The sequence below is a fragment of the Talpa occidentalis genome, unplaced genomic scaffold (assembly GCF_014898055.3).
Source record: "Talpa occidentalis isolate TD23 unplaced genomic scaffold, MPIMG_talOcc4v2.1 talOcc4.14, whole genome shotgun sequence".
In the NCBI taxonomy this organism is placed as follows: Eukaryota; Metazoa; Chordata; class Mammalia; order Eulipotyphla; family Talpidae; genus Talpa; species Talpa occidentalis.
Genome location: NW_023601433.1, coordinates 84,943,298 through 84,971,113, shown reverse-complemented (window position 1 = coordinate 84,971,113; position 27,816 = coordinate 84,943,298). Strand labels below are relative to the sequence as shown.

Sequence of the window (27,816 nt, the reverse complement as noted above, 5' to 3'; positions counted from 1 at the left end):
TTCTCATTAGAATTACAGTTTTCAAAGAATAAACCTGTTCGTTTTGATTTTAATACAGTTTTCCCCCTACAATTCTAGAGTCTGTGTGAAGAAATCTACTCAAGAACGGTTTGCACTGAAAATTCTTTTTGATCGTCCAAAAGCTAGAAATGAGGTATGGTCTTTTATTGCCTTGCTTGTCTAAATAATTGACGTGCCTTAAGACTTCCTTTTTGGGGCCTCCCCTGGTGGCGCAGGTGGTTGAGTGCTGCGCTGTGAGGCTGTCAACAGCCTCTGCGGCGCTGGTTCAATCCTGGCCAGCCGGGGAGAATCCCACATGGCGCAACAGACCTCTCCTGTCGCGCCCGCTGCTCCCCTCAGCAGTGTATTTCGTCAGTCTTGCCTGTTCTGTTCCCTGCTCTGTCTCTGGTGGGTCCTCTCACCCTCCCATGAATCTGGCCTGTACCCCGGTTCTTGTATAAATAAATAAATTAAAAAAAAAAAGACATCCTTCTTGCAAGTAAGGTAGCTGCTTAGAGAGAATCCAGAGATGTGTAAGGAATCCTACCCCTTTTATTCGTGTGTTATCTTTATAAAGAGACCTACCTCTGTCATGGCCACTTCTTATTCCTTTTCAATTAATGTGATTCTTGTTCCCCGAAACATTCAGATGTATTTCAACTTTTGCTTACTGGAAAAGGTCCTTGAAGGAAGTAGATGAGATAGCATGAGTCTGGCAAATGGTGTCTTGAACATGGGCTCTTCGAGGGCTCTGAGAATGTGCATTTGTTTTCAATTACCTGGATAAAATGATGACATGTTAAACTGCAATGAAAGACTTGTCCTTTTGTTAAAAATTATGAATAATTTCTGAAATAAAATGAATTATTGCTAATTTTTTTTTTTAAGATTTATTTATGCATACAAGAGCTAGGGTATAGGACAGAGATGGGAGAGGATTCACCACAGAGTGGGGAACAGAACAGGTAGATTGACTGAAGTACACTGCTGAAGGGAGCAGCGGGCGAGTCAGGAGAGGTCTGCTGCACCATGTGGGTTGCTCCCTGGCCGGCCGGGGATCGAACTCATGCTGCAGAGGCTGCGAACGGCTTCATAGGTTTCATCTTAAACTCTTGTGCCACCAGGGAGGCCCTTATTGCTGTTTTTCATTTGTTCATAGGACAGTACAAAGTAAATCTGTTGGCGAGGTTTTATTTTATTTAGATAATCTGTGTATGAAACATTTTTTTTTTCCTACATGATTTTAGGTGATAAGGTTTTTACTGTAATAGGCTATTCCCTTTCACCTAGTGTGCTCAGTGCTTCAGGGGAATTCGGAGAGATATTGGCCTTCCCTATGTACAGAAATGTTTCCTCTGTTCTCTTCAAGGTACGTCTGCACATGATGTGTGCCACACACCCAAATATAGTTCAGATTATTGAAGTGTTTGCTAACAGTGTACAGTTTCCTCATGAGTCCAGCCCCAGGTAAGACACTGCTCAGTCATTCCCACGTGCCCACCTCTCGGTACGCGGGCCAGGGTGCCAGGGTGCAGTGGGGCCTCACCCGCTCCCCTTCTCTCTTCCCCCGTCCCCGCCCCCGCTCCTGCTCTCCTCACCCTGTCACCCCGCCTGCTTTCTCTCCATCCCTGCCTGCCTCCCTTTCTTTATGCTCCTTTGCTTTTTTTTTTTTTTTTTGAAAATGTTAAACATTTGTAAAAGCAGACAGAATTATGTAGTGAATTCCCAGGTACCCATCACTCAATATCAACAGCTACCCACTTGTTTCCTCCACACCCCACCCACTCCCTGCCTCCCGACTACTATGATTACTTTCACGTTCAAATAAAGCATTTAATGAGGAACTATTTCATGTCAGTGAAATATTATTATTATTAGCAAATATTATTAGCAAAGTGTAAAGGTAGGAAGGACACAGGGCAGGTTTTCTGATCCAGCAGACGGGGTAAAGGAGTCCTGGAGCCCTCGGTGGCTTTTGCAGGCCTTTATTGGGATTTACCAGGCACGCGGCAGGTGGGGACTGCCAGCCTCCCAGTCCCCAGCAACTCCTCACTCTGTCTGGGCTCTCTGCTTCTCTGCTTCTGCTGGCGTCCCCACAATGCTGCCCTTAAAAAAAATCCCAGTGTCAGCCCAGGTGAATCCCATCTACATTTTGCAGGCTAGTCCACACCCTATTCCAGGTGCCGGCCATGAGGCATGCATTCAGGACCACAGAGTTCCTTCATCTATCCTAAAGTATCAGAAAAGCTTGATACTTTTTACCTTACCCTACAATCCACCCCCTCAGGGTTTTCTGCCAGACAGTCTATACAAGTCATACACATTTCTCTTGGCAATAGAACACTGCAGCCATGGCCCACAAAAACAAATGAAATATATCACAATATAACAGAACACAAATAAGTCCAGGCAGGGCACCAACCTAGTGGCAAAAGACAATTATTGGCACCAGCAGATAATCCACCACTTCTGCTGCTGAAGGCACTGCTCATGTGAGAGAAGGGAACCACTCACGGCATCTGCCGTAACACACCAGGAGCCATCAGGCTTCCTGGCCTTCTCTGGCTGTGGTCTTGGCCACAAGCCACACACAGCACCCACCCCCAGGATGCATTCACTCTTGGATTGGCGATTCTTTACTCTTTGGGGGTAATCGCCAACCCTCAGAGTTTCTGTCTGTGGTTGCTCCAGCACTCGGCTTTCATAGCCACAATGCGACTCGCAGACCCCTGCACTCAGGCCAACCCATTGCACAAGTACACGGGTCGGGGATCCAAACTCCACATGCAGCCTCTCTTAGGTCCCCTCTTAGGCTTGAGCTCCACCCCAAGCCACGTTCCCCACCCATCCCCCAAGGACGGGCTCCTCAGTTCCTCACCCTCACTCAACTGTGAGCAGGGCATCACCCACAGGTGATGTTAAGAGACTCACTGGTCTTCTTCAGCTTACATAGTGCTTAACAGCCGCTCAGGGCTTCCCAAACTTAGCACCAGCTTTTGCCTTCTCAGTTGGCTTTCTCTTTTCTGCCTAGCCGTTGGGCAATATACTGGCTGCTTTTCGCCACCAAGGCGCACTGGCCACCCCCAGATTCCCATCTCTTGGGGTGTACAAACAATACCGTCCTCCCCCAGAGTCCCCAAAACATATCAAACTTGCCAAGGTCCTCTGCCTTCTGGTGGGATTGTTAGTCCATTAGTCCAAGTTCATCGGCTTTTCTCTTTGTCCACACTGGGGAGCTCTGAATCGTGGTCCTTTCTTCCCCAACGATTCTTGCTGCCTTGGGGGTCGTTGGCTGGTCCTCTCAGGTGTCTCCTCCTCCAGGTGAGGTCTCTTCCTGCAGCTCCCGGACCTTGTCCATCTCCTGTGCTGCCATGACACGTCTAGCGTTGTCACAGGCAAACAGTCTGCTACTCCTTAGTCCCTCCAGGTCTTCGGAGGGCTCCATACCCATCTGCATAGCTCATCTTGCTGACTTACGCCAATTGTAAAGGCAGGAAGGACACAGGGCAGGTTTTCTGATCCAGCAGACAGGGTAAAGGAGGAGTCCTGGAGCCTTTGGTGGCTTTTGCAGGCTTTTATCGGGATTTACCAGGTACATGGCAGGTAGGGGTGGTGGCGGGGGTTGGAAGGCTGGCAGGCCTCTTCACTCTAGTTTTCACTCTGGGCTCTCTGGCTTTCTCTCCCGTTCTCTCTGTTTCTCTCATGCTTCTGCTTCTCTGCTTCTGCTGGTGTCCCTGTGACGCTGCCCTTAAAAGCCCAGTCTCAGCCCAGGTGAATCCCATCTACATATGCCCACACCCTACTCCAGGTGCCTGCCATCAGGCATGCATTCAGGACCACAGCGTTCCATCATCTATCCTGATGGCGGGAGGGCAGAAAAGCCTGATACTTTTTACCTCACCCTACACAAAATCTTAGAGGTTGTGTCAGAAAGCCCTTATTGCTTAGTCTGATATTCATTTTAAAAGAAGAAATCAACAGTATCATTTTAACTGACAAATGGGTGACAGTCTAAGTCTCTTTCAGGGAATTCAAAATTAAATTAAGTCATGGTTTGTGTTGGGGAGGCTCAGGTGTCAATCTATCATCCCAATCATGTAACCATGTAGCCACAGAGAGGCATCCTTAAAATATTTTGAATATACAAAGGAGAGCTGCTACCTATAAACTAGAGAGGCAAGTGTCTCACAGAGCTATTATGTGGGGACCAGGGCTTGAAAAGGGCAGGTAGTTTTCTGGGTGGAGAAAGAAGACAGATTTGTTAAAGCAAATGGGAAATCAAATGGTTATTGCTCACAACTGTGCTCTGTTGGTGAAAGCATTTGGATAGAAGTTGGAGGCATTTATATAAAAAAATGGTAACCAAAAATCAGATTTTTTTTTTTAGAACCTGAAAATTTTGCTCTTATTTAATAGCTGTGTAGCTCTTTCCAGCTGTCTTCTTGGGCATGCTGTGGGTCATTTGGAAAATTAATGGAGTGAGTGTGGGGAATGGACACACACACACACACAGAATCAGTAACCAGGACAGTCCAACACCTGGCCAAATAACTTGAAGTGCATGTCCTACATCAAGTCATAATCTGTTTTCAATACACTTTCAGTCTAGGTACCTTAAAATGCATATGCCAAACATGTCACTTCAAACATTGCCAACTCTTTAACATCTAGTAGTAACAAGTTGTATCTTCAGAAGGATCATTGTCTTCAAAGCTAGTAATTTTGCTCCAATTTTGGCTTCTCAGAAAGTTTAACCTCATGGATGTCCCTTATCCTTAGTGTCTGGTTGGTAGTGACAAGGGGTTCAATGCAAAGGGGCTGGCTTGGTAGGACTGGACTCAGGAAGTAGTTACATACTTTGCAGATGAGGTATCTTTAGGTACTTAATGTTTCAGTTTTTTTTTTTTTTTTTAAACTTAACAAAATCAAATGCTTTCAAACAGGGCTCGACTCTTAATTGTAATGGAGATGATGGAAGGGGGAGAGCTATTTCACAGAATCAGCCAGCACCGGCACTTTACAGAGAAGCAAGCCAGCCAAGTAACAAAGCAGGCAAGTTAACCCCCGGGTACCAATCAAACTGCCAACAGTGTTGGTTAACAAGCACAATTTCATTGGAGGGAATAAAAGAAAGCTTGAAGAAAAGCTCTATTTGATCTCTCATTGCCTGCTTTGTTATGTAATCAGAAAAGATGCCTTGACAGGAGAAATGTGACCTGTTTTATGCTTGGGGGGTGGGGGAACAGGACTGTATTCTTAAGTGACTGTCAATTGTTTGCCCATTGTGAGATTTAAATAAATTCTGGAAGGAAGGTAAACTTAACTCCTTTGTAGACTGTAGATATCTTTAGACATATAACTTCTAAGAACTGTTATTGAACTTTGAGTAAAATGTTACTGTACCCTCTGAAATATGTACAGTGTAAAAATAAGTTCTAAAACACTTGCATACAAGATACTTTTTAATTATGAGTCACCTTTTTCTCATTTCCTCAGATTTTAATAGTATTCTAAGGTCTTTGAGAATTAGAATTGGCTGTATTCTCTAATTTGACATCACGTTTTATTGCTAGAGAAATAATTTATTTAACAAATAGTACTAGATACCCAATTGTGAATAACTCTTGAGATGAAGGCCTACACCTTCAAGGCCTATCTCAGGCCAAGTAAGCAAGGCAAATGAAAGCAGAAAGGATAGCCCAGTTGGTTCTTAAAAATTCTTCCAAGTTTTTCAGGAGCTTCAAGCATTTTTTGCTGCCTCCTTTCTAGTAGGGAGGAATGGGTGCTTGGAATTCCAAGACAGTTTCATGTTGAGCATTGAAGAACAGGTAGTATTTGTTCTTTCTGTTTAATTTTTTAAATTATACTTTGTAATTTTCAAATATGAGGACTGAGTGATGAGCTCTGGTAATCTCTAAAACAGAAACCCTTCACATCCTCCTAAACAGGCAACATTTTCAACAAGTGCATTGAACAAATTGGAACATGAGGTGGAAGAATCCCATCAGCTGCTTCCCATTTTTCTTGAAGGTATAGCTTGAGGTTGAGCTCCCTGGAGAGTTCTCTTCTGTGCCAGCATTAGTGCCTGCTGCCCTGCTGCGGGAAAGCCAGGCCTGCTGGACACTGCCAGCCACAGTGTTTTCTTTGCAGCGCTTGCCACATGGCAGACAAATGGAAGTAAAAGCATTTCATTTTTCTCATTTTGTACAGTTTATTCTGACAGAGAATTGTTCTACTGTTTACTTTTTGTTTAACACAGTACAGGCTGCCATTAAACTAACTCATCCCTACTTAATTCATTTCTATTTCTTGAAACCCAGTCTTAATTTCTGCTTTAAAGTTAAAAACTGATCACAGTCTTGGTTGATTTTATTAAGGATTTTTTTTTTTATTTAAACATTCTGAATTCTCTAAACTGGGGACATTGAATGATATCTTTTCTAAGAAGTGGTTGCTCCATTCTGTCTTTTTCCAGATAGCTTTGGCTCTACAGCACTGTCACTTGTTAAACATCGCACACAGAGACCTCAAGCCTGAAAATCTGCTCTTCAAGGATAACTCTTTGGTGAGAGACGTGTTTTTCTTTATTTTGGTGCTTAGCGCAGATCAGGAATGGGGGTGTGTGTGTTTGGAGTGCTCTGAATCGATGAAGAAACTAGGCCAATATTTCAGGCAGTTTCCATTTCTCACTTTTTGCCTTGGTAGAGGCTCAGAGAAATTGTTCCATATCCTGCTTTGGATCATTTTGGATGATGCTGATGTATATTTGTGGGACTTAAGATTTTGGATATTATTTGGAGAGACTTTGGGAACGGGCAGGACTCTATATGCTGTTATATGTTCAATATTACCTTGCGACTTAAGAGTTGTATTTGTTGTTGACCTGGGTAAGGTGTGCCTTTCTTTCCACTCTGGCTGTCATGAAGCTGATGTTAAGAGTGAAGCAATACCCTAAATTGAGGAGAGATGATGGGCCAAGAGATAGGGTCAGGGGGCATTTGACTTAAGATCTTGATTTTAGCGCTGCCTTTATAAATTATAAAGCAAGGCTAACTGTGAGTGGGTAGAAATTCCTTACTTTTGTATTGCTAAGAACAATTCTTTAATATGAATTATTGTCTCCAGATCTGGAGTCATGCTACTCACAGGCATAGGTCTCAGCTCAAAACTTGTGCGAGCTCAAAGTAACAAATCTTACAGCTGGATTTTCCTTTATTGTTTTCTGAGAACTCTGGAGCTGTGACTGCTATTTGTTTTATTTTAGGATGCCCCCGTGAAGTTGTGTGACTTTGGGTTTGCCAAAATTGACCAAGGTGATTTGATGACACCCCAGTTCACCCCATATTATGTAGCACCTCAGGTAAGCATGTGCAGTTTCTGCCGTAGGATGTATCACCAAACTGCCTATAGATTTGGGTTTCTTCTATTCTGTGGCACAGCTTGGCATATGCGTTAACAAACGGGAGGGGAAGAACTAGTTTCAGTAACCTACAGACTGATACTTTTAAAATCAACTTTATTGAGAGATGATTTATCTGCAATGAAATAACTCCTACTTTAAGTAGTTTGAGTTTTGACAATGGATTAATGATGACCATCACATTCAAGATACATATTATTGTCATCACTGCAGAAGCTGTCCCGTGCACTTTTGCTGTCAGTCTTCTCCCAGCCCCAGTCACTGTGATCTGCTTCCTGTCATTATCAGTTAGTTTTATCTGCTGTAGAATTTCATAAGAATGGAATTTATTTACATTTTGTGTTTTCACTTAGCATGTTCTTGAAATGTATCCATGGTGCCGCATAGTTCTTTTCTACTGCCTAGTAGTGTTCCATCATGACTAAGCCTTGTTTATCCATTCAACAATTGTTGGCTTTTGGAGCTTATTTCCCATTTTTGGCTTTATAAACAAAAGTGCTAGTAACATTGATTTCTAAGTTTCGAGGACATATTTGTCCCCTTTAAAATCTTTCCCCAAAATGTACCATTTGTATACACACCAGTAATGTATGAGTTTCAATTGCTTCACATTCTTACCACCAACTCACGTTTAGTATTTCTAATCTTAGTCATTCTAGTGGGTCCCTCGTGTGATTTCATCGTAGATGTAGCTATACCATTTTCCTGATGGCTGTTGTTGTTGAGTTTGCTTTTTTCCATGTGTTTATTGACAGTATATTATGATATAACAGCAGAGCATTCTATTGTGAAATACAGGTTCACATCTTTTGCCTTTACTTTGTTTTTATTATTTTGCATACAAGTTCTTGGTTATATGTATGTATGTATTTTGACTGCTGCTATAATTGCCAAAAACTTAGTGACTTAAAAAGCACATACTTATTACCTCAAGATTCTAGGATTTAGAAGTCTAAAATTGTTCCAGTTATCAGCAGAATTGTGTTCCTTTTGGAAGTTTTAGGGGAGAATCCATTCCCTTGTCTCTTTCAGCTTCTAAAGGCCACCCACATTCTTTGGCTTGTGGCCTTTACATTCTGAAAACCAGCAGTGCAGTATCTTCCATTCTCTCTCTAACTCTAGTTCCTCTTATCAGGACCCATGTGACACCCCCACCCCCACCCCCACCCCCCCACAATTCAGGATAATCTCCTCATCTCAAGATTATCAATTAAATCAATCTTCAAAGTCCCTTCTGCTATATAAGGGACTGTATTCACAGATTCCAGGAATTAGGACATGGACATGTTGAGGAGCCATTACTCTGCCTGTCACACAGGGGTTATGAATATGTTTCTTAGTCTGTGGCTTCTTTTTAGTTTTCATAATGGTCTTTTGAATAGCAGAAGTTTACAATTTTGATCAAGTCCAATTCATTGATTTTTTTTTTTATGGTTAGTACTTTTTGTTCTCCTCTAAAAAGTCTTTCCATATTTATGGACATGTTGATTTATAAAAAAACACTTCATAACCCAGAATGACAAGAGGTTTTTAACAGTAGATCTGTTTTTTTTTTTTTTTTTTACAATGCTCAACAATGCTGACAGGATTAGATTATTTTCAGTGAACCAAGCCTGAGGGTAAAAAAAGCACCAAAAATTTTAGGTTACCTAAAAATTTGTTATGGAAAGCTAGTAAAAACAGTTTAAGAATACTTTAGTCATTTTTTTCCGATGAAAAAGAAGTTGGTTTGGTTTTACATAAATACACTACTGATACTAAACTTAAATATTCCATAGCAAGTCATTTGAGCACGTAAAATTTCTATTCCTCGGATACTTTCTTTTGTTTCCCTATTTTTTTTTTTTTAACTTTTTTTTAAATAGAGGCATGTTTTATTTATTTGTTTGTTTGTTTGTTTTGTTTATACAAGCACTGGGTACAGTCAGAAGCGCGGGAGGGTGAGAGAATTCACCAGAGCCAGAGCGGGGAGCAGAGCAGGCAGAAGGACCGAAGTACACTGCTGAGAGGAGCAGCGGGCGGCAGGAGAGGTCTGCGCGCCATGTGGGACCCTCCTCTGGTGGCCGGGGAGCAGCCAGGGATCGAACCGGCACTGCAGAGGCTGCGGGCAGCTTCGCAACCCAGTGCTCAACCGCTGCGCCACCGGGGAGGCCCAAGCTTCCCTATTTTTTTTAAAAAAAGATTTCATTATTTATTTATGCAAGAACTGGGGTACAGGCCAGATGTGCAGGAGGGTGAAAGGATTCACCAGAGACAGAGCAGGGAACAGAACAGGCAAACTGACTGAAATACACTGCTGAGGGGAGCAGCGGGTGAGACAAGAGAGGTCTGCCTTACCATGTGGGTTGCTCGGCGGCCAGCGGGGGATCAAACTGGCATTGCAGAGGCTGTGGGCAGCTTCACAGCACTGTGCTCAGCCGCCTGTGCCACCCGGGAGGTCCTACTTCCCTACTTTTTAATACCATTTCATTTGATACTAAATTCTCCCCAAGATCTTCAAAACATCCATTCCGAAAACATTCCTTCCTTTTTAAACACATCTCACTTTACTTGCATTCAGAATTATTACATCCTAGTTTTTAGATTAAAAGACATTGTAACAGCTGTTATATTATCATTTCTTTAGACTGGATAACACATTTTTCTTTTTGGTGACATGACAATAATTGTCCTCTTGATCTGATTCTGACAGGTACTGGAAGCACAGAGAAGGCACCAGAAAGAGAAATCTGGCATCATACCTACCTCACCAACACCGTACACTTACAACAAGGTAGGGGGAAGCCCCTCTTTACCTGTGACCTTTTTGTTTTGTGATCCTCTGGGAATGTGACCAGTTCATTCTTATCCCTTAATATTTCTGGAAGCAGCACCTATGCAGGAAAGTATCTGGAGTTCAAGTTCTTGTCTGATAAATTATAAAATAAAGCTTTTACCAGTTTAAGTTTTACAGGAACCAAGGTCAGCTGGAGGTTATTTATTTGGCTAGCTGTATAGTCCACCGACCACATTAAAAGACATGATTGTCTTAATTTTTTGAGGTGGCGGCCATTTCTGAGAATACTCCATGACCATTTATGGCACCATTCTTTCTTACCCCATAAAAAGCCCAACTTAACTTCTGTTACTTTCCCTAGTGGCCTTGGGGCCTCAGGTTGGTGAAGGATCTTAAGATGGCTGTGCAAAAACCTGCTCTGAAAACTTCTGACTGGATAGCTTTGGGGAGATGACCCCCTGAACCTAAAACTATGGCCAAGTCCCTGAAATCCTGGAGTGAGACCTTCCCTCCAGGTTGGCTAAAATCTACCTGCTATCGATTGGGCTTACTACAAGGCCAACGTGGTAAAAATAGGCTTGGTAGACAGCTTTGAGAAGAAATTTAATGTCTTGAAGTTTCCTGTGCCAGAGGGTAAATATACTATCCAGGTAGATGCTAAAGAAAAAGAAGATATGAAAAGTTGTGCTGAGTTTTTCAGTCTCTCAAAGACCAGGATTGAGGAGCACCAGAAAGAGCTGGAGAAGATGAAGAACGTAATTCCCTCAATCATCTTCCCAGAAACCAAGTTAGACAAGAAGAAATATCCCTATTGACTTCATAAGCCGATTGAGAATTTAGAAATTTCAGTCTGAGAGAATGCTCTTGTTCTTGTATTGTAAAATCTGGACATTAGAAATAATGATATAGTGAAAAAGACAAAACCCTAACTTAGAACAGTGTCTAGTACAACTAGTAAGTGTTCCTAAATGTTACCTGGTACTACTACCGTTTTCAAACTGTAGCCTGTACAGCAAGCATCTCAGTTCTAAAGCACAAGAGGTTTAGGGCCTCTTGAAACAGGTTCTGGAGTCGCCAAGTAAATTAGAAAAAAAGCAATCTGCTCGGAGACTCGAGGCTGGATATGTAGACAAAGGTGACAGGAAGGGGACTGAGGACAGTGAAAGGCAGTAGGCTATCTCTTTCTGGGCCCTGCGCTTTGGACGCATATATATATAGAGAGCATCAGTAGCGTCAAAGTTACAGAAAGGTTAGTTCTCTTAAGACTTCCTGAAACTTTTCCAGACTGTGTGAAGTGGTTCTTGGTGCTGTCAGCCTATGTATGTCAGGAAATTTTATATTAGGGCTCTGCCTCGTCTATGAGTGACTTATTTTCTTTTTGCTTTCAGAGCTGTGACTTGTGGTCCCTGGGGGTGATTATCTATGTGATGTTGTGCGGATACCCTCCTTTTTACTCCAAACATCATAGCCGGACTATCCCAAAGGATATGCGGAGAAAGATCATGACGGGCAGTTTTGAGTTCCCAGAGGAGGAATGGAGCCAGATCTCAGAGATGGCCAAAGATGTTGTGAGGAAGTGAGTTCTTGGGTGGGGAGGCCAAAGAGGCCTTAAGGTAATGCAGCAGCAGGAAATGTTGGGTAGAGAAAAGTCATTTGTTTCGCAGGCACGCTCCTTCCCATTCTAGCACCTCAGAAATCTTATCCCTGGAGCCTGAGGTGAGAGTTCTCTGTCTCCACACCTCAGTGAAAATGGAGCTTTGCTTTCTCCTGTTGCATTCTTAGAATTTGTCTTCAGGGTTGTGAACCCAGGTCCCTCAGTGGCCAGTGTCTCTGTGGTCATCACTGTAGGACCTTGAATACCCCCTGGTGTGACCTTCTTACATATCAGCCAGTTTGGGACAGACTTGGTGCCAGGAACCGAACCAGGGCGCTAAGACAACGCTGATGCTTTTGGTGTTTCATTCTTTGGCTGCTGTAGAAATGTGTGATTGTGTGTGGACCCTACCCTTCAACCTTCTCTGCTAGTTGTTTGCTCTGATGGATATTAAGGGGAGGAGAATTTGGAAGAATGAGGGAGAGTTGACATTCGGAGTCCTTGGGTAGCTAGAGGAGTAGGTAAGAAGTCAGATCTAAATTTAAGGTAATTTTCTTTTTCTGTCCACCTGGGAGGGAAGGCTTGACTTCTGGGACTTAAGTGCTGTTCTGCTATTCCTACTGCTTGGTCTTCACTGAGCTATAGCTCCCTTTCTAGTTTCAGTTTCTTCATCTGTAATGTAATTAAGACATACATGAAAGGGGGAGTATCTCGGAGCTGTCTCCTGACACTACATTCATTTCTCTATGGAGAGTACTGCTCTCTTTCAAAAGTGAGCTTGTTGGTTAGTGCTGTTAGAAAAGTCCCAGTGATTAGGGACCTATGTATATAAAGAGGGACAAGTTTGTAAAGAGGGCAAATGAAGGTTTTCTAGGAGGGTGGAGGCAATGTTTCAACCATCAGCTGTTTTCCCATGCTAGTTCCATGCTATATTCAGAACTAATTAACCTCAAGATCCTCTAGGTTTCTTTGTCAGTTCTATTGAATATATTTCCTATCCCTAGAGCAACACTGATTATCATCTTTCAGCTTTGGGATTCTTTTCTAAATAATCCTTTCTTAGAACCTGAAGCTGTTTGTTTCAAATGATCCAAAAAGTTGCAGAGAACCTGAAAGAGCTAGTGGGCATGTTTTCCAGACTGTGACATGTGGACTATCACAAAGGACACGTAATTGGAGGAAGGGGCTGTGAACAGCCTAGGGAACATGCTGAGGTGTGCTAGGAATTGCATGAGCATGAATGGGCAAGATGTAAAGAAGGAAGATCAAAGAACAGGTGGTACAGAGCAGTAATGAGGTTAGAAGGACATGCTATCCCCTTCTCAGACTCTAGATTTTTAGCTTTTGAGTATCTCTAGAATAAAGAGTTTATATTCTTCATATGGCAAGTTCTAAGAGTTTTATCAGAAGTAGTAACCTGGATTTTCAGAGTTATATGACCCCTCAGCTAATTTCGCAGCCACTGTCAGTCAAAAGAGCACTTTAAAAAAAAAAAAAAGTCCCTTTTGGAAATTAGAACTGACTGTCCTAGAAATACCACTGGATTAAACCCTTTGCTATCATTTTTATCTTTGTCTAATATAAGACAGGCCACCTATGGATACAGCGCCCTTAAAGCTTAATGCAGATGGAAAGCCTAGTCTTATAGGAGTTGGTAGAAATTCATGAGCTGGAGCGGGTTAGCACCAAATCCAGGAACTTTCTGGCCTTCTGAGAGCACCTGTGTATCACAGCCCTGTTGTCGTTTTCTCTGCAGGCTCTTGAAAGTGAAACCAGAGGAAAGACTCACCATTGAGGGAGTATTGGACCACCCCTGGCTCAACTCAACTGAAGCCTTGGATAACGTGCTGCCCTCTGCTCAGCTGATGATGGATAAGGTTTTGAATGATGCGTATTTTGTTGGTCAAGAGGCTGTTTTTGAGAAGAAATGTTCAGGTTCAACTCAGTGAGGGTTTAAAAGGAAAATAATGCAGAGCAAATGGTCTTTCCCAAGAAAACATCTGGTTTCCTGAAAATCAGGATCGGAAATGAAGAACTGCTTTCCATAAAACACTAGCTCATGGCCCAGTAAATATACACCAAGGGAGCACTCCAGATTTGTGCTACAGGGTTGGGGGGCACAAAGCAGTCTTAAGACCCTCGCCCTCTGCCCAAGGGGTTTAAACAGATTGGTTAGAAAAGCCAGTAAAAATCAGGCAAGCAGAACATTTCAGAGCTTTTTCATGCTAAGTTTTCTCTGAATGCCACAGTACTCAGAAAAAGAGAACACCTCTGAAGGGCTTATAATTTGGTTCTTAAAGAGAACATTTATTAGCTATTTTGTGACAGTTGCTTTCACATTTTCAGCCATTAGCTGGCCTTGAAGAATCTGTGCCCAAATTGGCAAGCAACATGAGCAGAAAATTAGAGACTGAAGTTTGCCAGTCAGAGAAAAAAGCCTGACTTCACTAATGAAGTTGGTGAGATGGGTGTGGCAGGCCAGGCTTTGAAAGTAGACAGAGGGATTTAATCTTTTTTTTTTTTTAAAGATTTATTTATTTAACAAGAACCGGGGTACAGGCCAGATGCGAGAGAGGGTGAGAGGATTCACCAGAGACAGAACAGGGAACAGAACAGGCAGACTGACGAAATACACTGCTGAGGGGAGCAGCGGGCATGACAGGAGAGGTCTGCCATGCCATGTGGGACCCTCGCCTGCCGGCTGGGATCAAACCAACACTGCAGAGGCTGCAAACAGTTTCACAGCGTGGCGCTCAACCTCCTGTGCCACCAAGGGAGGCCCAAGGGATTTAATCTTAGTAGGACATAACTGAGGGGACATTTTAGATTTTTGAGAAAGGATTTGCCACAGAGAAGGTATTTAGGAATGGTGAGCAGACTTGCCAACCTACATCTTCTGTAGTGAGGTGACGAGAGATCTCTTAAGAGCTGAGAGTAGAGATGAATGAGGATTTGAAGACAAATTTCTACCAATTTTGGTGACTGAATATATGTAAGTGGGTATCATCGGGTATTACCATTGACAGATAGAAGGAAATTAAAAAACCAGACTGGTTTGGGTAAAGAGAAGTTTTAGATATTATTTATAGTGATAGACATTCAAATGAATGAGATGTGTGGTGGGGACCTGAGTGTGGCTGAAAGGTCAAGGCAGTGACACAGACTTGACTGTTACTAGCTTAGAAGGAATGGAATTGAAATGTGAGAAAATAAATGATTAGGGGGCCTCCCTGGTGGCGCAGATGGTACAGCGCCTCACTGTGAAGCTGTCCGCAGCCTCTGCAGCGCGGGTTCGATCCCGGCCTGCCGGGGAGAAACCCACATGGCGTGGCAGACCTCTCCTGCCTCACCCACTGCTCCCCTCAGCAGTGTCTTCTGTCAGTCTGCCTGTTCTGTTCCTCACCCTGTCTCTGGTGAATCCTCTCACCCTCCCGCGCATCTGGCCTGTACCCCAGTTCTTATATAAATAAATATATCTTTAAAAAAAAGGAAAATAAATGATTAGGAGAAAGGAATGTTGAAGCCTCCCTTAGTTTAGCTGGAATATGGAAGGGAAAGGAGAAACAGTTCTCTCCATTTCTAATTTGTGGGTGGTTGTCTTCCTGGTATAAATATGACCAGTAATCCAAAAATGGTCTAGTTAGTTTAAAATCCAAAGGGATTACCTGGTTCCTGTGGTTGTAGGCACATACAGTGTGGATTTCCTTAAGATCTTAGAAATGAAAAAATAAGATTGTCTTCTGGAGTTACTTTAAAATTAGTGCATAGTGAGGCCAAGTGTGGTGGCTATCTGGACTCTTTTTTTTTTTTTTTTTTTTTTTTAAGATTTATTTATTCATGCATACAAGAACCAGGGTACAGGCCAGAGGCGCAGGAGGGTGAGAGGATTCACCAGAGACAGAGTGGGGAGCAGAACAGGCAGACTGACTGAAATTCACTGCTGAGGGGAGCAGCGGGCGAGATAGGAGAGGTCTGCTGTGCCATGTGGGATTCTCCCCTGCCAGCTGGGATCGAACCTGCGCTGCAGAGGCTGCAGACAGCTTCACAGCACTGTGCTCAACTGCCTGCGCCACCAGGGGAGGCCTGCTATCTGGACTCTTAAAGAGAATGAGTGACTCCAAGGCCTGCAAGATGGAAGTGCACTGTGACAGAAACGAAGTGGGTTGGTCACCTTTGGAACTGTAGAAAAATGACCATATATGTAGCTGTTAAATAGTGTCCATTTAAGCCATGTAGAAGATGGAAGCTGAGCTCACGACCTTGAGCTGTTCCCATCTTTTTGGCTGGGCCATCACTGATGAGATAGATGTGAGGATACAGGGGACCAGGGCCAACTACCACGGTTTCCTTAACTGAGTTCAAACTCTTCCTGATCTAATTGCGCACTTACCAACAAACTACTGTTTTGAAATTGTCAAATTTTGTTGTTGAAATTTAAACAATATAGAGGTATCTAAAATTAAAAAGCAAAAATATCCTTTCATTCCTCTGCCATGGTTTTACCCCTGAGTGGTGAGGTCATCAATGGCTTAATGTGTCCTTCCTGATACTTTTCTAGGGGTATACACACATACTCATGAGTTTGTCCTCTTTTAAAATACAAAAACAGAATCATCTTGTCACAAAGCTTTCTGCTCATTATTTCCCTCCCTCAGGGAGAGCATTCACTGGTCATAAAGACACAGACTCTAAGGGTTCTAGACTCCATGACTGTTTTTTCTCATTGTAAATTGATCAACTGGCTTATAGATCAGTTTGCGAGCATCTCCCTTGCTCACTATGGCAACTATTTGGGGTTCAGAGCCATCAGGGCTGAACTGACTGTCTATATTATGAAGGCAGTGAACAAATGCCATTGTGGGAGGAGCAGTAGCCAGCCTTTCCCCTAGTGTTCATGCACACCTTTATTTACACATGGTCTTGCCAATCACTGCGAGCATAGTCTGGTTGGTATTTCTTATTTGCATCTCTGTCCCCTCACAGGGAAGTAGGGCTAGCTGTTATGTGACCCTTGGTTGGCCTGGATTCCGCTGATCCATGGAGAAGAGTTCTGTGCCTTATAGAAATTTGTATATTGCCAGCATGAGTGTAAAATTGCCTTAGTTCTTTGAGCTCTCCTTCCTACTTTCTTATATTGACTTTTTAGGTGCTCAGAAATAAATGTGGAAAACTGATGACAGTGTTTGCATTTAGGCAGTGGTTGCAGGAATCCAGCAGGCTCATGCCGAACAGTTGGCCAACATGCGAATCCAGGATCTGAAAGTCAGCCTCAAGCCCCTCCACTCTGTGAACAACCCCATTCTGAGAAAGAGAAAATTACTTGGGTAACTGAGCTTATTTCTTCAATTGTCTTTCATCGCTGGTGTGGCTGGCGTGTAGGATTCTGAATGGTCAGCAAGGGTCTGCCATTTTTCTACCTCTTAAGAAGGTGGAGAAAATAAGAAATGGCATCAGAAGTTGCAGATACTCTATAGTTAATTTATCTGAAAAATCGTTCCCTAGAGTTAATATCTTTCGAGAATTGGGTTTTTGTTCTCACCTTGTTTTTACCTGTCTCTCAAACTTAAAGCACCAAGCCAAAGGACAGTGTTTATATCCACGACCATGAGAATGGAGCTGAGGATTCAAATGTTGCCTTGGAAAAACTCCGAGATGTGATTGCTCAGTGTATTCTCCCCCAGGCTGGTAAAGGTCACATCATTTACAAATTTTCTGTGTGTGTTGGGGGGGCGGGAGGGGGGTGCGCGTGCATGCGTGCACGCATAGCACATGCTCGTGACAAAAGGAGTTGTTTTAATTTGGGGTTGTCTGTCTCATCTTTGTGTTATAAGAAAATAAGTATATTATAGACATTTGCGCCCACTAAAAAGAGTAGACATTGGGAATTCAGAAATGCGTAAGTTCTGCCCCTTTGATTTCCTGTGAAGTTTCTAGTTTAGATTTAATTGTCACTGTCACATGCAGCATGTGTTCTCTTAGTTTTTTGGTTTTTTTAAAAGATTTATTTATTTATTTATACCAGCACTGGGTACAGTCAGAAGCGCGGGAGGGTGAGAATTCACCAGAGCCAGAGCGGGCAGCAGAGCAGGCAGAAGGACCGAGTACACTGCTGAGGGGAGCAGCGGGCGGCAGGAGAGGTCTGCACGCCATGTGGGACCCTCCTGCTAGTGGCCGGGGAGCAGCCGGGGATTGAACCGGCACTGCAGAAGCTGCGGGCAGCTTCGCAACCCAGCGCTCAACCTCTGTGCCACTGGAGAGGCCCTCTCTTAGTTTATCAAGGAGGGCATAGGAATAGACGATGGAGAGTAAGCAGTGTGGACAGGGTCAGGATTGGGTTGCAGGCTGTTAAATACCGTTTCCAGAGCCTTTACAGTGCAAGGCTGTTACTAAATTGTGAATATGAAGAGAATACCTGCTTAGTAAGGAAATGGCCCCTGCTGCTATTCATACCGTGGCCTGAGTGTGAATTACCCATGATTCCTTTGGAACTTTCTTCAGTGTGTTCTTTCTCCACTCGGGGTATGTGGATTTGACTCAATAGATGAATTTGAGATGCTTCACGTAGTAGGCCAGAAAGCTGTTGAGTTTCCTAGATTTGGGTTTTAAGAGAACTCATGTAGTGTACAGCAGATAATCTTCCAAAATAAGAAATAGGTATAAGAGAAACAGGGTAGCCCAGTCAGCCTTGTTCTCCCTCCCACTCTTGGTCTCTTCGGTTAGCCAGGTATTTTTGTGCAGCAATAGAGTCTGACACTGCCTGTTTCCCATTCCCCAAAGCTAAGACTTGGACATCAGAGGATTTATGTGAGGCTGTGGAAGTATAAGAGTTCAGAGACCAAAATTGGTCCACATATAATGGACTAGCCTGTGGTAGAGTTTGCACCTGTAATCACTTTTCAACAAGTGGGACATCATGTCTTTCCTTCTCTAATACTGAAATTCCATGATGCTACAGGAAAATGCAACTACTTCTTCATCTTTATCAATAGGAGAGAATGAAGACGAGAAGCTGAATGAAGTAATGCAGGAGGCTTGGAAGTATAACCGAGAATGCAAACTCCTAAGAGATACTCTGCAAACCTTCAGCTGGAATGGTAGGGGTCCTAATCACTCCTTTCCTCAGGAATATAGATATGTGACTGTTCAGAAGATTTGGGATCTCTGGGGGGCTGGGCTGGAACTGTTTTTAGGTGAAGTAGGGCTGGAGAATGAATGGAGTAGTGTGGGACAGAGGGTTATACCCTGCATTAACGGCCCATGCATATCCAGACATCCGGCCCCTTCACATGTACTGCAGAGTTCATATGTTGAACTCTGGAGAACTGCTCTCGCACACCACTTGGGGTTAAAGTCCCTGATCTCGGAAGTCTCAGATACCAGGATGGGCTGTTCACCAGGTCATTAAGGAGCAGTGTACTCTAAGGGGAGAAAGGACAGAGTATTAGGAAATCCATCTTGCTCATCTATTTAGCTTAAAGAAGAGTTAAAGATTAGAGTTGGCCAAATCTGTTCTTTGAATTTTTCTTCCCAGGAAAAGAAGGAAGAGATATATTTCTTAAGCTGCTTTTTATATTATCTTTCTAGTTTAACACACTAAACTAGATTTCAGCTCCAGTATGCTCAGGAAAGGAGCAAACTATCTGACTTCATTGCCTGCTTGGTTCATGTACCTGAGAAATCCAAATATGGGCCTTTCCCTTATTTGGAAAAGATTAACTTTCCTGGGATTTTTGAAAAAGATTTTGGAATATCAGTACAGAAAAGTGATTGCATTTGAAATGTGCACTTCTGATGAGTTTTTAAAAAATGAACACTCCTCCATAACCAGTACCTAAGCATGGTGGTGAAACATGGACCCCTCTTCAGATTGCCACCTCCCTCCCCTCAAGGGTAATCATGATCTCGATCTCTAGCACCATAAATTAGTATTGCCTGGTTTTGCTTCTTATCTAATTTGGTTTCAGATAAGTCTGTTCCTTTGTGTGTTTTTTTAGTTAACACTATATTAGTTAAATTCAACCATATAGTTGTGTTTAGTGGCAAATCATTCTCATATAAATATATATTTTCCTCAGTACATATAGTGTATATAATGTCTGTCCGTCCGTCCATCCATCTATTCTCCATTCCACTGTTAGATGGACATTTGGGTTTTTTCCAGGTTTTGGTATTAAGAAAAAGTCTGCTATGGGGTGGGGAATGGGTAAAATGGGTGATAGTTAAAATGTACACATTTCCAGTATAAGATAAATAAGTTTTGGGGATGGAATATACAGCATGGTGACGATAGTTAATAATACTGTATTGCATATTTGAAAGTTGCTAAGAGAGCAAATTTTAAAAGTTCTTATCACAAGAATAGTACTTCTGTTAATATTCTATGATGATGGATATTGACTAGACTCATTGTGATGATCATTTTGCAATATATACAAATATCAAATCATTATGTTGTACACCTGAAACATATATAATGCTGCATTGTGGTTTTTTTTTTAAGATTTATTTATTTATATATATAAGAACTGGGGTACAGGTCAGAGGCATGGGAGGGCAAGAGAATTCACCAGAGAAAGCAGGGAGCAGAACAGGCAGACAGACTGAAGACACTGCTGAGGGGATCAGTGGGTGAGGCAGGAGAGGTCTGCCAAGCCATGTGGGTTTCTCCCTGGCCAGCTGGGAATCGAACCTGTGCTGCAGAGGCTGCGGACAGCTTCACAGTGCAGTGCTCAATCCTCTGCACCACCAGGGAGGCCCTAGATTGTTAATTATGCCTCCATGAAAACTTTTTTAAATTCTTCTCATAACTAACATTGTTTTTTTTGGTATTTTCTAGAGTTAGTTTAAAAAATTCAGCCAATAGAAAAGGAAATAAAATGGCTATATTTTGATGAACTCATCTTGTATAAGTCTAGGATTGGAATTGCTAGTTCACGGGTATAGTTATCTGTTTGACTTTAGTAGGCACTGCCACCAGGTTTTCAAAATGTAATAATTGTACCAATGGCTACTTCTACCAGCAGTATTTGAGGGTTGTGGTTATTCTACATCCACATCAACACTTGTTACTGCCTAGCTTTTTAATTTTAGTCATTCTGGTTAGTATGTAGGGTATTATAATATCATTTTACTTTGCCTTTCCTGGTGACTTATGAAGTTAAACACATCTTAAATGTTGGCCATTTAGATTTCTCCTTTTGGGAAGTGCCTATACTTTTGCCCATTTTTCTCATAGATGTGTAGGAGTTCTTTATATATTGTGGATAAAGCCTTTTGTCAGACTTATATATTAAAAAGATCCCTCTTTGTGGTTTCCTTCTATGCTACAGTAGTGAACTTTGGATTTTAGATGCTAATCCAATAGCCAGGTTAATGGAACTGCTAAATTGCTATCTGAAAAATCTGAACTAGTTTTCAGCAGTAATGGGGATGGTCCCTCCACTGGTAAGGGTGAATTTGACTACTTTAGCATACCTTATTTGGTTCCTGTCAAGAGTCTGTCATCTCCCAGACTGACTTTTTTTCTCTCTTGTGTTTCAGGTCGTGGATTCACAGATAAAGTAGATCGACTAAAACTGGCAGAAATTGTGAAGCAAGTGATAGAAGAACAAACTACGTCCCATGAATCCCAATAATGATAGTGTCAGACTTTGTTTTTTAACATTTTGAAAAATTATTCTTTAATGTATAAAGTAATTTTTATGTAAATTAATAAATCATAATTTCATTTCCACAGTGCTTAAAAATGCTGTATAGATTTAGATACAGGATTTACTAATAGTGTAGTTCATTTTAAGAAAATCTCAGTTCATAGAGATATATGATTAGGACTGTGTTACTCATGTGTGTAAGATGACAGATGATACTGTCAAGCAAGATTGTTTCATTTGTAATAAAAATGATTTGCTAGTGGTAGACATAAAGCTATTTTGACCTTTTCTTCTTAGTAAAACAGTTGAAACAAGTACTGTGGAATCTGGTTTCAGTTGCCCTGTGTATTTACTTTCTGAACTATTGGGGATGAAGTCTGGTGCCAAGAAATCTTTGTGGCTCCTTAATGCACACTGCCTGTTGGGCCTCACAGTATGCCCGCTGCCCTGGTGTCAAAGGCAGAAAACTGAGCTTTCATTTCTCTGATTTCACAGAGAAAAATGGTAGTGGTTCCCCCGACTCACATTTGCTAAATGGTATTAATGGTTCCTTAAATCTAATAGGGATCTCTTTTTTTTTTTTTTTTAATATTCCTTTATATTTTTTTTTTTTTTTTTTAGATAATAAATTTTATTGTTATATTCCCCATACAATTGCAGCGCCCCCATTCTGACCCCAATCCCTCCCCTCCCGCCCCTGCCCCCCTAAAAGTGTCTCTGGTTCATAGTTTTTTGTTGATTTTGATTTTCACTTTCTTATAGTTATTCATTTTCCTGGTCCCTTATTTAAGTTTTCTAGATTCCTGCTATGAGTGAGACCATCCGGTATTTTTCTTTTTCTTTTTGGCTTATTTCGCTGAGCATGATTAGGGATCTCTTTTGAGGTAATTCTTTTTACTTTTAACCACAGCTTCAGTTTCCCCTCTCCTGATACTCCACTCTGTCCTTTCCCTTCCCTGCAACCCCCACCAAGCTCCACAGCTTTTTTCCTTTCTCTGTTTTTCTGGTTCCCCTTTTATGGGATGACTTTTCTGAGAATTTTTCATGTCATGAAAACTGGACTATTGGATTAGCATGTAAGGTCTTTTTTTTCTCTTAAAGCAGCCCCTTTTTGTTTGTAATGCTTCTGAGTTTCATGTGGTATCTTTGGGGCTGCATTTCTTTTGCGAATGTACCCTCCATTTTTAGAAGTATGGTTTTGGCCCAGGGGTTAGCTTTTTCAAGGGAAAACAAGCCCGACTACTTTTCTAGTTTTCTATTGTACATACGGGCACATTTGTAAACGAGGTTTTTGGAAAGCACTTTTTGGTGGGTACCTGTGTTGATATATACAAGAGCTAATAGGCTATTCAGAGAGTAAAGCAAAGGGATCAGTAGGCTCAGTTATTCAGTTTTTTCCTGTCACAGTCTCTTCAATCAAAATTGACCCCACAAAGTTCACTTTATTTTCTAACTCCTCCACTTTGCTGAGCATGCTCCGTATCTGTGTGACTGACATGGGAGTGTAAGATAAAATACACAGTTACTTTTAAGAGTTACCTTATTGCTTTGGTACCCTTTTATCTTGGAAAATTTGTAATTCAAGGTAATTTTTCAGATAAGATTCAGTTATCTTAAGTTATTGGATAAATGTTACTTGGGATAAGTGGTTCCTCTATAAGGGATAGTTACGCTATAAAGGATAATTCAGTACTTTTAAACATGACAAAATCAAAGAGTTAGGCAGCAGAGAACCAAATTTTCTCAATTGACTGATGAGAAAATTTATCTGAGATTTGAATTAAAGGGTTGAAGTAAATAATTCTGTATATCAGTAAAATGCAGTCTCACAAGTCCCTTACAATTTCAGGAAATAATCTGCACTTGTTTCTAGAATCTTTTGTTCTAGAAACAGCTAAACACTTGTTTTTTTCTTAGGGCAAAGGTTTGTTCAGTATTCACTGGGGAAAGGAAAGCAGTGATTAAATTTGTTACTCTTCTTTTTCTTCAAAGGAACTTTCTAGCATGCCCTTTCTACCATTAACTTCTTGAATTTGTCATATAGATGTCTTAATACCCAAAAGGACATTTCCGTTTACTCTGAGTGACAGCTGCCCATGTTTCAGTCCCTTCAGGCTGAATTAGTCTGACCCCCACAATGAGTGCTGTCCCAGACATGTCCAGATCAACAGCATGCTGGAAGTTTGTGAGTTCCCTGGAGGGTGCTCCATCTCTTGTAACTCACAAGTGGGTTCTACCTGGACAGAGCTTCTTGACCAAATAATAGCTCCCAAAAGATTTAGCACCGACCTTCAAAGTAGAGTTTTGTTTGTGGACTTCCTTTGTTGCAAATAGCAAATTCTCCTTTTACATTATGGTCAGGTTACTAAGCAAAATTTGCACATAACTGAAAGTGAAACAAAACCGTTCTTGTCTCTGCTGGCCTGTCTCTAATGCTGTGTTTGCACACAGTTGATGCTGTAAGAACAGTTCTCTTGAGCAGCAGGTTGGTCTCCAGTATTCCCACGATTTGCTAATCCCATTCTCACTAAAACCATTAACACTCAGCTACCTTCAGACTTTGCCATAATTACAAATCTGCTTGATGTAAAACAACTTGTATCTTTCTACTGTATTGTATGTGTATGAAAGAATACCTGTCAGAAATTGTTTGAAATATATAGGTAGGAGGAACTGCCTTTTTATAGAGTTTTATTGATACTCACTGGAGAATAGTTGAGGGAGTTACTGGATTATTGGTTAAAGAAGTCAGATAATGTAAATGAAATTAGATCTTGTATATTTGTGTGTGTGTGTGTGTGGTTTCTGTATTGAAAATGCTTCAGTTTGAGAACTCGAAAACTAGTTCTTAAGTCATTTTTATTTAAGAAGTAGAAGTGTTCTTTCATTATTGATTTGATTCTTTTTATCCCACAAATAACTTAATTGCTCTGCCTGCTTGGGCTCAGTTATAGGGAATCCCCTTAAATTTGTAGTAACTTCCAAATTATAAAATTTCAAGTGGCTTTTGTCATACTAAAGAGAAGGAGAAAAGCAATCATACAAGGAGAAAAGCATTCCAGCTGGAAATAATTTCACCTTTTTTGCTGTAGTTTTTAAAATGGGTTTGTGATACAACAATATTAATTTCACTAGATGCTAATGATAAATTTTACCTGTATTAGGAATAATATTGGGGATAATTAATGAGTTGATCTGTTTTCATGCTCATATGTGAGATTTCTGGTATCATAACATTCCCACTTGAATTAGAACATTTCCCCATTTTTAATGTTATTTGTAGTCTTAGCTCTTATATTAAAGACTAAAGTATAAACATTTGACTTACTATGAAATTATGAAGACAAAAATATAGAGTCATTTTAGTCTTACTTAATACATAGAACAATAACTGGGCAAGGAATGTGGATATGGGGCTTTAAATTTGTGTACTAGGAAATGGATATTAAAGCCAAATGTGAGGACTTCCATAGGCATTACAGTTCCATTTTACACAGAGGTAAAATTTTTTAAAAGTTCTTGTAGAGTTCATATTTATTTTCTTATTGAAATGGTAACTAGCCACCTGGTTAATCAGAGTTCTTATGTTGGAGCAATTGAGAGGAATAGAACTTTAATCATTGTCCTATAATATCTATCTTAGGCGAAAGCTGATTGAACACTTGTTTATGATTTTGGAAAACTTTCTAGGTGAAAAGAATTACAGGCTTCCCTGGTGACCCAGGGGTATGTCATAGCACTATTACTGCTAAGGCCTGAATTTGATCCCTGGCCAGGGAGCTGACCCACATATGGGGCTGCAGACCTTTCCTGTCTCATCTGCTGCTCCCCTCAGCAGTGTATTTCAGTAGATCCCCCGTTCTGCTCCCCACTCTGTCTCTGGCGAATCCTCTCACACACTCCTGCCCCTGGATCTCTGGCCTACATCTCAGATCTTCAACACAAAAAAAGAAAAAGTCATTTGTTAAATAAAAATATTATCAAAAAAAGGAAAAGAATTACACATATTAAGATGCCTAAATTAATCTGTTATGAAGAAAGGCTAATAGGAGAAAATTCGTGTATCACATAATTTTTTGATTTAAAGGAAAAATATTTGAACTGACAAGATAACAGCCTGAGAAATAGTACTTGAGTAGTACAGAAATGAAGAAACGAGGCAGTGGGCAACACAGAAATTGTCCTTTAAAGAGATCCTCAAAGAATGCCTTTCCCTCCCTCCCCCAACTTCCTTCCAGAATGTTGGATTTCAAAGATTAACGGTTATAGTAGTATGGCATGGGCTGAGTAAAGGATAACTGAATTACAGTACTGACTCAATCACCATAGACTTCTAGTTGGACTGTCTCTGTGTGAGGGTAAAGAAAACATAGGCAAGAGGCATTAAAGCTGCTGTTACTGGGAAGTGGTAAGAGAGTCAAATGACAGAGAGACATGAGAAAAGAAAACAGGCCCAAAGTTCCTAAGACATAGCTGGACATCAGTCAAGTTCAACGGTGTCCCATATATCTGGAACTGATCCCCTAAGACTCGGAATGCCAAGGAGAGCTGTCGCTGATGGACGCAGGCCCTGCATCATCAACTGACTCACCAGGACTGTCAGTGGCAGCTTCTGTGACAGACTCTGCCTCTGCACTGCCTTCTCCACAGAAAACCCAGCAGACCTTGAAGGACACCGAGATAAAGTTCCAGACTTGGGCTCCGCAAAAAAAGGTCCTGAGCTTAGGGCCAGAGCCACGGCCTGCCTGTGTCAGGTGGGGGATCATGCTGGCACTGCTAGTGATTCTCCTGCCCAGCTTGTACTGTGACCGGGGATCGGCACGGGACTCTCCCTATGAAATAGTCACCCCCACGATGCTGCCGGTGGAGGGGCGGGGAGACCCGCTGGAAGAGGCAGCCTATGTGCTGTCTATGCAGGGCCAGAAGCAGCTGATTCGCCTGACGGTGGAGAGAGATTATTTTGTGAGTCACTTTCCGGTCTTCAGCTACCACAGTGGTGTCCTGGGGCGAGAAATGCCTTTCAGCTCCCGGGACTGTCACTACCAAGGCTACATAGAAGGCGTCCCGGGTTCTTTCGTTTCTGTGAACACCTGTTCAGGCCTCAGGGGCATCCTGATTAAGGAGGGGAAAGCCTATGGCATTGAGCCCATGGAGCCTCCAAAACGGTCTCAACATGTGCTGTACACCCTGGCACAGCAAACGCGAGTCTCCTGCAGTGTCACTTCCCAAGACAGCCCAGTGGCGTCGGCGTCAGCGTCGGCGCTGGCCAGCCAGCAACAAAGGAGCAGGAAGCCTCACAGCCCGCACACACCGTCCTCCCTGTGGTCACACACCAAGTACGTGGAGATGTTCGTGGTGGTCACCAACCAGTGCTTCCAGACGTGGGGCAGTAACGTCACCGAGGCGGTGCGGAGAGTAATGGACGTCATTGCTCTGGCCAACAGCTTCACCAGGGGGATTAACACACAGGTGGTGCTGGCTGGGATGGAGCTGTGGACCGAGGGCGACCTCGTAGAGGTGCCTGAGGACTTGGCAGTTGCACTCGGGAATTTCAATAGGTGGAGACAAGAGGAGCTCTTCCCTCGTGTGAAGCATGACGTCGCCCACATGATCGTCGGGCATCACCCTGGAGAGGCCACGGGGCGGGCATTTCTCAGTGGTGCCTGTTCGAGGGAGTTTGCGGCAGCTGTTGAATCCTTCCATCACGAAGATGCCCTCCTGTCTGCTGCACTCATGGTGCACGAGCTTGGGCACAACTTGGGTATTGAGCATGACCACTCGGCCTGCATCTGTGAGGACCAGCACTTTTGCCTCATGCATGAAAATGTCACCAAAGAAAGTGGCTTTAGCAACTGCAGCTCCGACTACTACTACCAGTTCCTCCACGGACAGAAAGGGGCCTGCCTGTTTAACAAGCCTCAGCACAAAGGCCGCAGGCGTAGGGATTACCGCTGTGGAAACGGTGTGCTGGATGATGGAGAGCAGTGTGACTGTGGGCCTGACTGTAGCAATCACCCGTGTTGCGACTCCACGTGTCAGCTGAGGACCAACGCCCTGTGTAGCCAGGGACTCTGCTGTGTTAATTGTCTCTATAGGAGCAAGGGATTCACCTGCCGTCCTGCTTCGGGAGAGTGTGACCTCCCAGAGTATTGTGATGGCACCTCTGAAGTGTGCCCGGCCAACAGGTATAAGCAAGATGGCACTTTGTGTGACATAGTCTACTACTGTGTTGGAGGTCAGTGCAGGAACCCTAACAATCAGTGCATGAACATATACGGGAATGCTGCAAGGTCTGCCCCAGAGGAGTGCTACACGGCAATGAACAGCCAAGGGAACCGGTTTGGCAACTGTGGCCGACCCAAGGCAGCTGATCAAC

The 27,816-nt window shown here is 42.5% G+C and overlaps 2 protein-coding genes and 1 pseudogene across 6 annotated transcripts in view; 2 read left to right on the top strand and 1 right to left on the bottom strand.

The window, feature by feature from the left end:
• Nucleotides 1–21,523, top strand: part of MAPKAPK5 (MAPK activated protein kinase 5) — a 32,503-nt gene extending 10,980 nt beyond the window's left edge. Inside the window, exons 3-14 of one of the 3 annotated variants that reach the window (XM_037511148.2) lie at nt 79–154; nt 1,370–1,467; nt 4,944–5,052; nt 6,476–6,565; nt 7,265–7,360; nt 10,113–10,193; nt 11,585–11,772; nt 13,547–13,667; nt 16,984–17,114; nt 17,360–17,475; nt 18,780–18,884; nt 21,331–21,523. In XM_037511148.2, the coding sequence (XP_037367045.1) occupies nt 79–154; nt 1,370–1,467; nt 4,944–5,052; nt 6,476–6,565; nt 7,265–7,360; nt 10,113–10,193; nt 11,585–11,772; nt 13,547–13,667; nt 16,984–17,114; nt 17,360–17,475; nt 18,780–18,884; nt 21,331–21,425 (1,306 nt within the window). In that variant the 3' untranslated portion in view covers nt 21,426–21,523. Of the gene's footprint in view, nt 1–78; nt 155–1,369; nt 1,468–4,943; nt 5,053–6,475; nt 6,566–7,264; nt 7,361–10,112; nt 10,194–11,584; nt 11,773–13,546; nt 13,668–16,983; nt 17,115–17,359; nt 17,482–18,779; nt 18,885–21,330 lie in introns of all 3 variants that reach the window. The other 2 variants (XM_037511147.2, XM_037511149.2) reach the window with 2 other exon arrangements.
• On the top strand, nt 10,202–11,050 carry LOC119245115 (ATP synthase subunit d, mitochondrial-like; annotated as a pseudogene).
• Nucleotides 18,030–27,816, bottom strand: part of TMEM116 (transmembrane protein 116) — a 77,250-nt gene continuing 67,463 nt past the window's right edge. For 2 of the 3 annotated variants that reach the window (XM_054695329.1, XM_054695330.1), the window contains exon 11: nt 18,031–18,379. In XM_054695329.1, coding sequence (XP_054551304.1) covers nt 18,158–18,379 — 222 coding nt within the window. In that variant the 3' untranslated portion in view covers nt 18,031–18,157. Of the gene's footprint in view, nt 18,380–27,816 lie in introns of all 3 variants that reach the window. The other variant, XM_054695331.1, reaches the window with a different exon arrangement.